At 36.8% G+C, this 11,385-nt stretch overlaps 1 protein-coding gene across 1 annotated transcript; it reads right to left on the bottom strand.

Moving 5' to 3' along the window:
* Positions 1-368: 368 nt before the first annotated feature.
* On the bottom strand, positions 369-9,839 carry LOC116778773 (agrin-like). The gene is made up of 16 exons (XM_061529911.1): positions 9,578-9,839; positions 9,104-9,236; positions 8,709-8,945; positions 8,415-8,630; positions 8,053-8,265; positions 7,474-7,686; positions 7,297-7,397; positions 7,105-7,219; positions 5,453-5,686; positions 5,153-5,293; positions 4,576-4,757; positions 4,153-4,294; positions 3,363-3,623; positions 2,483-2,629; positions 1,276-2,393; positions 369-1,127 (listed from the first exon to the last, which is right to left on the bottom strand). Exons 2-15 carry the CDS (start codon positions 9,171-9,173, stop codon positions 1,936-1,938), a joined length of 2,730 nt encoding a protein of 909 aa, XP_061385895.1. The 5' UTR covers positions 9,174-9,236; positions 9,578-9,839; the 3' UTR covers positions 369-1,127; positions 1,276-1,935.
* Between the last annotated feature and the right edge of the window lie 1,546 nt (positions 9,840-11,385).

Here is an 11,385-nt window from a genome sequence, read left to right as displayed (position 1 = left end):
TTTTTTTATTAATTTATGGCTTTTTAGTCCTTCTTTTGTAACTATTTATCACTCGAAATTGAGTTTCAACATAAAAGAGTTATGTACAGTTGTAAGTGACTTTTAAAACCATCCATTCTGATTCCCCACTCAGGAAATTACAAAGAAAACAAATTTACAATTCCAAATTATTGCGCACTAAAGCTCTCTTTTTAATATATCCATGGACAAGAATAAATTTTAACTAGGCATTATCTTATACCTTTATTGAAGTTTTTTATGTAAAAATCGTACCCTTCTTTTTAGGTACTACAGATGCGAATGTGGTAAAAATATTCATATGCCATAATTATATTTAAATAGAATATTATAAAATGAAAAACGAGAAAAATATTTAATAATTTAATTGAAAATATATTTACAAAAGTACAGACTTTGATAGTATTAGATAATAATTTGATCAATTAGAATTAGGGATATGCGAAGATTCACAATAACAATTGAAAACTGAGCAATATCACAATCGAGTTTTTACATATAATTAATAATTTCATAACAATAAGTATTAGTTAGGCTTTAAAATATTTAGATAAGTCTTCGTATAACATAGATCGATATTAACGAATCCCTATCAAAAGTTACCTCATCATGTTTCTTAAAGTTATTTAACTCTCATGGAATTCTTATTATTCATTTAAATTGCTCTTAATACATGATAGACATAAAGACATTATGAAACTTTGACATACGTCGTTTTAAACATTGATTTAGAATGTTTAAAACGACGTATATCAAAGGTTCTTTAATCATGCGTCTCTTCGAAATATTATGAAGAGAAAATTCCAGAAGAACATAATAACTACATAAATATTGTTCATCTCCAACTGTTAGGATAAAAATTTGCAAGGAGAATCAGGAGAAAATTTAGAATAGTTTTCCATAATTTATTTTGACTAAAATGAAGGTCCTAAAGAAATATTGATTATATCTAAGGACACACGACCTTGGCTAGATTGTAAGGAGTGCATGGTCGCAGACCATGAGCCACAATATTTAGGCCTCGGGATGGGGGGATGACGTCACGTCCGCTCACACGCAAGCGATGTACACATCCCACAAAACCGTTCATTGTGTGTACACCAGATAACCTTGAAGAATAGTAAGATTGTGAGTAACGTCTTACTTATATAAAGGGATTAAGGAGATAATTGATCAATATATTTATTAGTAAGCATATATTAATGTACCCATATCTGTAAGATGATATAAATAATTAACTGTAAAGTTATGACTTACTTTGTAACGTTATCCGGCGGATGGCCAATATAAATATAAGGATCAACGTCTAATGAACTCATGCGTCCATGTGTCGTACCCCTAACTGTATAAGATTCAAGTTTCAACATGGCGTCCTTCTTATATCGCCGCGCCGATATTTTAGACTTAGTATCAACTCTTATTTTACCAGATCGTAACTCTAAAGGGCCATTGCCAGCGTCCCAACGCAATACAGCTCTGTCTTTTACGAACCCGAGCCATAAATAATCTCGCACACCTGAGGCACTTATTAAAGCGCCTTTACCGCACACCGCCGATACTTCGGCCCAAATATCGAATCGTTTAGCGGGCAATCTTGTGCGAGCTGTCATCCGAGCATGCCCGTCGAACAATGGCGATGAGTATATTTCGTTTTCGTTTTCCTCGATGTATTCTTCGTATATTGGATAATTTTCTTCAACCTCATTTGTTATGTATTGCTCTTCCTCCGATTCTGTAACTTCAATATCGGTATCTATTTGAGATGGGTTTTTGTTACAATAACCTTCTTCGGCATTTTCTTTCGAAATAATAGATGAATTTATTTCCTCTGTGAATCAACGAACACACAGATAAAGAGTATATTTGATTAATATAAAGTACTACTAGAGTTGTGCGCACTACAAAACTAGCTTATATCTAGCGATAATCAACTGGAGGTAATATATCGATGCATGATATTTCAGGTTCAGGACTGTCGGGTTTGCCACTATCGCTCGTATCTACTGAGGCATCAGTGAAAATGACATTGTTCTGTAATGTACGTTCCGTATTCATGTTGTCTTTTCGGATTTTACGTGACAGGTTCAAGCGTAAATCCGTAGAGCGACTACCTCGCTTCACAGACGGCGTATCTTCAGCACAGGGACCAAACGCCTGTACAACTATGTCCGATTGTGTCCGACAAGCGTGCGCCCTCGCATGACAAGCTGATAGATATGTCCGTCCGTCACTACCGCAAACAGACGGGCCCTCGGTTGTAAAACATTCCTGAGCATTACATTCACAAGTAGCAAGACCGCTACGTATAGCGCAGTAGGCTCCGAAATAACATGTCATACGTTCACAGTCGGTAGCTGGTAGTTGGGTGGATTCCGCTGTAGAAAATAAATATTTAATATAGTGATAAGGTTACTATAGAAATCTAAAGACAGCCCTGTCCCATCAGTATCAAATGTATACCCACGGTCAAAGCAGCCGTTAGGTCCTAGAGTATGTTCATGGTTGGAACAAACAGTACACTTCTGCCCCTGAATGCCCGGTTTGCAAACACACCGCCCGGTCATCTGTTCGCAGTCCTCACGAACTGATCCGAAGGCCGAACACCCACATGCTAAGATAAATTACAATACAGTTACGAATTCGTTAAATCTAAACCAAAATCAATATTGTATTTAGAATCAAAACAGTTAATTTGTATTAAAATGTTTGATTAAAACCAATTACTCCAATACAGTTAATTACTACAAATTACATATTACACGGCAAATTAATCCTATTACATTTTAGCGACAAACGTCTAAGATTAATATTCGAATCTCATAATAACGTTAAATTATTTTCGATAGTAAATTATCAACTGAAAATTATTTTCTGTAATTAATTTCATGAATATAATATGTCAAAACTAAAAATATAATAGTAATTATTATGTGAGATAGTAACAGATTATTATGATAGCCAAATTATATGCTGGGTCGTCCATAATCATCCTTTCAAATAATATCATCGTAACTTAGTTTTTAAAACCCCTTTTTACAATCCCTATCGTTTCCTCTTGTAAAAACATTTTTTTGAAGACAGTTGACATTCAATTCCAAACAGGTAGACCGTAATTTCAACATGTTACTCGATACATGAAAACAATTCTACAGAATCGAGTACTTATTCTCCACTTTTTTCTGACTATAATTTTACATTTTAACTGTTATTAACTAGACCTTTCGGGAGGGGAAGATGAAATAATACATTTTCATCTCTTCTTGCCGTCGTCCATAAATCTCGATTTCTGTAAAGTAATATTGTTTATTTCCTTATAACACAATCATGCATGTCCATGAACTCACGTATACAGCCAGTATGTCCAGTACCGATCCGGGGTAAGCCCCAATAGCCTGGTTCGCATCTGTCACATTTGTGCCCTCCCACACCAGGTCTACATTGACACTGGCCGCTCTCATCACACATCTCGGACACAGAACCCAGCCTGTGACAACCGCATTGTGAGGGACATCCCGCCCCCCCAGGACCACGTGCTGACGTCACCCCGTCCGCACAACAGCCGTACCAAGATTCTTGACAGTCTTTCTTCTCTGCGACAGCTTTGTCTATATATAAAGTATTGTAAAAATGGTGACATAAATAGAAATAAAAAATGTAATTAAAACATACCATATAATAAACTCAATATGTTTTATGAGTATTAACAAATTTATTTGTTTCTAAAAAACTACACAGTTTTCATCTTATTCCTTTAATAAACTACCACCAAAAGGCGTAGATGACTATAAAAACATTATAGACAATGTTATTATAAATTCGCTTCTGGTTGTCTTAAAGTAAACCCACTACAGATCCAATAATAAACAATTAAACGCTTTTGATAACGCAAGACGTAGGTTGAATTAATCATACAACAACAATACAAAGTTAAAGCTCTCACGAGCACCTCACCCACACACGACTATCTAAAACAATTTGCTTTAAGTTTATGGAACATTTATAACTTCTAGATATCAACCTACTTCTTATTGTTATTATTTATATTATTCACGTTACTTTTTTCTCATTTGTTACTAATTTTTATATAAGGTATAGCTTCAGCCATATTTACAAGGGTCCTCAATATCTACTAACCTTTCCTACAACATCTTGCAGCCTTAGCAGTATGATGGCAGTAGCTATCCGTCGGACAGTCCTTACGATGAGGTCCACCGCCACAATCAACTGGAAGACCTTCCGAATCTGTTACGGTTTCATCATCACCACATGGCCTGAACTATAAAATATACATTTACCTTAAAAATACTACTCTTATTGGGCACTTTTCATCGATTTTAAATTATATCTATGTTAAAGTGCAAATTAAAATATTTTGTTTTGAAAAAAATTAATATATTTTTAAATCACTACAAACGTTATTACTTCCTTAGCGGCAACCGATAATGATTTATTAACTGACTTGCATGGATATTAAATAAAAACAAAAATGTTAATAGACTTAATTAGAAAGGTTAATTCGTGTTTCCAACGATGTGTGGTAAGATGTTCGTGAAATACCTCGAGACCCCTACACAATGCTAATGGCCTCAGTCGTAGGTCCTCTTGACGGCGACAAGACTCCAGTTTCATATGACACAGCGTGGGGTACATGCGTAAGTCGGAGGCGCAGACGGGCGCTGAGGAAGAAGCTGCCGCCGCAGCGCAGTCAAACAGACATGCACAACGAGGCTGGCCGTTACCTGATGACAGAATATATGTATTGCCTTTGAAAGAATCAATTCACAAATACAATAGACACGATCCTCTCAATACCACTCCTCCTCCTCTATTAATTTTCAGAGAATTTTTGGAATAGGAATACTTAACTACGTCTGTCGACCAGATCTAGTAAATGCGGAAAATTTTTGAGGGTAACTAATGGGCAAGAGAATATAAGATGTATTTAAAAAGAAACTTTAATTATGTATTGAGTAACAATAAAAATGCTATATAATTAAATATAATATATAATATGATATAAACCGGTATTTTATCTGCATAAAACGTCGATGTTTGCTAAAATACCTGGACATGATATGTATCATAGCTAGAATCGGACTTACCAATTAATAAGTAATATATAGTTGTACATTACCGTCCACAGCGCAGGTTGCCTCGTAGGCGCATTGCACTCTAGCACAAACGGCTGTTCCAACAGATGGTTCACTGGTACTGTCGACCTCCACACCATTCCGTATCTCATTACTCTGTTCCATTTTCTCTGATACATTAACCCCTGTAACTTAAATTCGTCATAGCTACAGTTTACATAAGTTGATACGATCTAAATATCTTATAAATCAACCTATACATTTCAAATATTAATAAAAAAAAATCTGTCTTCAAGTCACACCTCGCTTAATTTGCACAATTTACAGCAATATATCCAAATCACCTGAACTATTATCTTTATTAGCATCAGTACAGTCTCCATAGTAAGCAACCTGCGGAGGAGGTTCCCCGCGGGCTCGCGCCTCGCACGCAGCTTTATGCAATGAACACTCGTTGGGGAACGTTCGCCTCGTGTCAGAACAAACGGTCTCTCGAGGAACATCAGCACAACTTGCACAAGCACATTTGCCTCGAGAACACCACATACCTAGCGGACATTCGACATTGCCGCAAGATTCTGAAAATAATTAAAAAACATAGCCAAGTAAGAAACAAGTATAACTATAGGGTTTTCCATTAAGGGCGCTTGATCTTTGAAATGGAAAAAAAAAATACATGTAGGAAAGATATTTGCGAAATTTTTTTTTTATTTGGAAGGTCTATCGACCCCATTATGTATGGAATATGACGTCATTCAAATGACCGCCACGGCTTCGGTTGGTGGCGCGCACACGAAAGGTCCAATTTTCGATGACTCTGGCGCACAAATCGGGCTGTATTTGATCGATGGCGTGGCGTATGTTGACTTTGAGGGCATCGGTGGTTTGCGGCTTGTTGGCATAGACCTGCGACTTAAGAAAACCCCACAAGAAAAAGTCCAGCGGGGTCAAATCGCACGATCTCGGTGGCCAGTTCACGTCGCCTCCGCGCGAGATGACCATGTCCAGAAATTGCTCGTGCAGAACTTCCATCGTAGCGTGTGCTGTGTGGCACGTAGCGCCGTCCTGTTGAAACCACATGTTGTCCAGATCCATATTCTCGATTTCAGGCCAAAAGAAGTTGGTTATCATCGACCGGTATCGCTCACCATTGACGGTGACGGCCACACCATTATCGTTTTCGAAAAAATACGGACCAATCACGCCTCCGGCCCAAAATCCGCACCAAACAGTCACTTTCTGCGGGTGCATTGCCACTTGGTGAACCTCGTGTGGATTGGTCTCGTCCCAAATACGGCAATTTTGCTTGTTGACATAGCCATTCATCCAAAAATGCGCCTCGTCGCTGAAGATGATTTTTTTGCCAAAATCGGTGTCAACTTCCAACTGCTCTAATGCCCAGTCAGCGAACACACGGCGCTGTCTATGGTCATTAACCTTGAGCTCTTGGGTCAGCTGGATCTTGTACGGGTGCAGGCTCAAGTCACAACGCAAAATTCGCCAAGTTGTCGTCTGCGAAAGGCCGAGTTCCTGTGCGCGACGCGGAATTGACTGCCGCGGGTTTTCGAGGACACTGTCGCGCACAGCGGCGATATTCTCGGCAGATCTCGCGTTACGTTGACGCACGGGAACCGGCTGATTGTTAACTGACCCGGTTGACTCGAATTTGTCCACCAATCGACGGATAGTCGACTCGGCAGGACGATCATCGCGACCGTAAAACGGGCGAAGTGCGCGGAACGTTGCTCGAACTGAAGACCCATTTTCATAAAACAATTTTATGATTTGCACGTGCTGCTCGACACTGTAACCTGCCATGGTGGTTTGGGAGGACGGAATGAATATAACACACTGCATTTGACAGCTGTCACTCAAACAACATGGCCGCAATCAGCTGTCAAAGTTCAAGCGTCCCTATTGGAAAACCCCATATAATTGAAATATTTCAAAAGTATTAGTTTGTTTCGTTATGCACTCGAGCAAAAAATTGACTTACCACAAGAACCCATATGTTTAACGTGGAGTCTCCTCTTTTCGCGGCAGGCTATGTTACGAAGAGCACAAACGCTGCTATAAGTTTTGTTGTCATTACCGCAAACTTCTTCAGTTTCCTAATAAAATTATCGATAAATACATTATACTCTTATGATTTATTTTCTTTTTTAAATTTATAATATTTTTTACTTACAGTTCCTTCTTCACAATGTTTTGGACAAACGCAGCTAGCTTCAGAAACACCATCACTCTCGCAAACGGCATAATATTCACACTTTTTATTTTCACATCCATCTAAAATAACAAAAAATAGAGCCAATTTAAATTAAGAAAAAAATTAATAAAGGTCACACATTTAGAACCAACTTACTGCAAGGTCCATCGTACAAAACTTGAACGTGACGACGATGTCTACAGGATTCTAACTGCAGCTTGCATCTGTTGCCGTAGGAAATACCATCAGAACCACACACGGGAGCAAATTCATTAGAACATTTTGGACATCGACAAACGCCTCGACCTCCTGAGGAAACACATTCACCACCGTGAGGGCATACCCGCCCAGCACAAACACCGTTGGAACCTGAAAAAATTATTATAATAAGCCGTAATTTAACATTAAGATGTACCTATAACTTAAGACTTAAATAAGATGGATTCTAATTTAAAAAAGGAAGTAAAATACTCAAAATTATTTAAAACTAGTATGGAGTATCATCATAGCGAGACTGCCTTTTTTCGCATCCTTAAAATGTTTCCTGTTCTTTCTGAATTATTTATATGCAGTAAAAGACCAAAAAAATTCAAACCATATCTTCACAATGCAGTTCTTGGAAGATAAATATGATTCGTAGAAGAAGATATCCAGATGTACAAAGTACATATAACTTTGATAAAGCTGATATGAAAAATCATCGCGCTTTTTTATTGAATAAACTGTGTAACACACCGCAGGCTCCAGCGTGAACGACCTTCAACTCTCTTCCTAACAAACAGCCAGCACGTCGAAGTTCACATTCGCTGTCATGGGTCCTCGCATCAGAACCGCAGACAGGTCGCAGCACTTGTTCACAGGGGGGCGGACAAGCGCAGACCGCACCACTACCCTCCACACGACATTCAGCGCCGTGACGACACTCCACCTCCGCACATGGGTTTACACCTAACATTTAAAATATTATGGATTCATCGATTTACATATTAAGCCATAATAAATCGCATAATAACGGTTATAATAAATCGCATTATATAATGATAATCCAACAGTATGGAGTTTTTAATTTTCTCATAACTATGAAAATACTAGCTTACCTGAAATACATTGTCCTTTAAAAATAATCTTTAATTGTTTTCTGGCTCGACAGGACTCTCTATGCATTTGACACTCGTTCGAATAAGTCTTTCCATCAGACGCACATACAGGGGAGAATTCTAAAGGACAAGGTTCTGCGCAGCGACAGGAAGGTTGGCGTTGGTCATCCAATTGGCAAACTTCTGGATCTGGACAGGATACGCCGGCGCAGGGGTCTGGAATTATTATTAAAGATTTTCATGTTCAATATTCTACATCTGAATTGAAAAACTGTTAAATTTAAAAACACATACCACATTTGCCATGATATTTAAAAGTTATGTTTGTGTTGCTCTCGCAAGCAGCTCTTCGCATTTCACATGTTCCGGGATAATCTTTAGCGTCGCTAGCGCATAAGGGGCGTGAACCTTCATGATCCCCGTAACTTGGACAAGATGTTGGACATTCACAACTGTAACTCTTTCCGTCTGCAGTAGGGCGACACAGCTCTCCTGGGCCGCAGATCACGCCTCGACACGGATTCGTCACGTCTGCCACAATAGTATATCAATTAGCTGCAACAATGAAATTTAATATGCGATACGACAATTAACAGTTTTAATTCTGACAACCCTGGTACAATAAAGTTAGCAATTTTTCTTTTCAAACCATTTCATTCAATAGTTGTTTATATTTCAGTAAAATTTACCATTCGGAAAAATATAGCATCCCAATATATTAGGGACCATTAATAAAATCGCATTCGGTGAAGTTAGCATGGTCACTCTGGCAACTCAGCAATTTACCGTTACTCATTATCCATTCGCAATGATGTTGAGAACCTAAAAATAAAATATTTTTTTTCGAACAATGCACAGGGATAATTTGTTTTTCCAATTTACCATATTTTCTTAATATTACACAATATATCTATAAAGTGGATACATTTGATAAATTACCATTATTGATATAAATAAAAAGTCGATTTTGATTCGTATAATTTAAACAAATTTAATAAGATAACAAGAAGTCGCAAGTTTCATAGCAATAATTCAAATACCATAAAGCAAAATTGATCACTTTAAGCAACTGCTTAACTAGACCGTTTAGTACAGTTTTAATCAATATATTACAAGCAACTGCGGCTAATGCAATTAAGTAATAATAATACTTATTTACTCACCAATGAATAATAATCAAATTCGTTTTCAATAACGTATTATTCAAAATGTCACTCCAAAGTTTTGGGTTATTGTTTTTGTATTTGAATAAAATTGTCCCTGTCTACTTTATACAGGTTCCAAATATTCACTGGCATGAATTAACTCAGCTGAAGAGTAAAATCAGAAACCTTTAGACTGCTGGCGACGGACATGCGCAGTTGTTCTCAGAGAATTCATTGAACAGTATTGTAAAAAGTATGCCATATAAATATGTATAGCACGTTATCATAACGAAAAATGCTATTAATCAATAGATCCCATGATCTTTTAGATCCTTAATTTCTGACATATGAAATATATTCTGAAGTAATTTATAAACATATATTACTTCTGTATAAATGTTTTGCAATAAAGAAAATCCTTTTAAATCGCTTCTGTATTTTTTTTACAAATCTGAAAACATACAAACAAACTTCCTATTTATGAATATAATTATACTTATGATTATTAAAAAGGTAAGGATATCTCTACCAATTCAATCCCATAAGTAAATTCTATTTCTTTATATAAATAATGAACATTTATAAAAAACGGTAATATTCATTTTATAAAATACTATGATGTTTAAAGAATATCCCAAAAAAATATTCAATATACACGTACTTTTGAGACAAGTTTGCAATTTCTCATTCATAAATCTTTGCCCATGTCGGTATCAAAGTCAGTTTATGAATGAACAACTGGGGACGCTTCGTATGTAGTGGGACTACGCAAATTTGTGGTAAGATTACTTATTTATTAAAAACAACTTATTTATACAAATCGACATAATTACTTATTGAACATTGTAACGTTGCCTATTCTCAAGAATTACCATTTTCCACCTCAAATTACTCTATCTGTAGTTTTTTTCACGACGCCATTATATTGACAAATAAACTTCTCATATTGTCCTTAAAAATATTATTTTGCCAATCATATTGATATTTCAGGACAATAGTGTGGTGGAAAATGTTTTGATTTTAAGTGCTGACCATATACTATAAAGTACTGGTCAATGTTCATCACTGCGTAAGTTGAATCGATATTCGATCGCCGTTCACAAAGTCCCCTCATATGGGTTTACCTGTTAATATTTTTAACACTGATGTATCCAGATAAAATACACGTTTTAATTTTTTTAAGTGAATTATCACACTACATATAATTTCCCGTTTTTCATCCAATAAAAACCGTAATATCAAGTGCAGAATTATAAACCAAAACTGTTTACGTTCTGCCTGTATTATGACAATGCCAACTTAGACAAAACATACTCTATTAAGAGAAGGGTGAAGATATGAACATCTTTTTCAACCTAGGTCAAACCTGGGTAAGAGAGAAATGAATAAATGAGAAAAAAGAGTAATTGTCAGGATCCGTCATTTTAAGCTCCCAAAACCTCTATTAGCGAGAAACAGAAACCTCTGTAAGTCTTTTTTCCCTCAAGGACCTCCCTAAGTGAGATTTCTACTTATCCATACCTCTATAAGCGACAGTCAAGATTTATTTATATTTAACATCTGCTATTTTATGACTCGTTCTTAACTTTCCTGGAAGTTCTAACCATTGCTTTTGTATCAATTTGACGACGACGTAACTACCCCTAGAAAACAAACCGACCATGACGTCGTTAAGAATTGTGTGTGTATAGCTGGAAGTGACAGTAAAGGCGAGGCACCGATACCTCATTCCGGACACAGAAATAATCATATCAATGAAGCTAGCTTTAAATGCGTTGGAAACGGTCCATCAGTACTTTGAAAACGCATCGGTTGTTGAGAAACCA

The sequence above is a fragment of the Danaus plexippus genome, chromosome 6, assembly GCF_018135715.1.
Source record: "Danaus plexippus chromosome 6, MEX_DaPlex, whole genome shotgun sequence".
Taxonomy (NCBI): Eukaryota; Metazoa; Arthropoda; class Insecta; order Lepidoptera; family Nymphalidae; genus Danaus; species Danaus plexippus.
The sequence above is the reverse complement of the archived record's forward strand: the minus strand, read 5'-3'. Positions and strand labels throughout refer to the sequence as shown.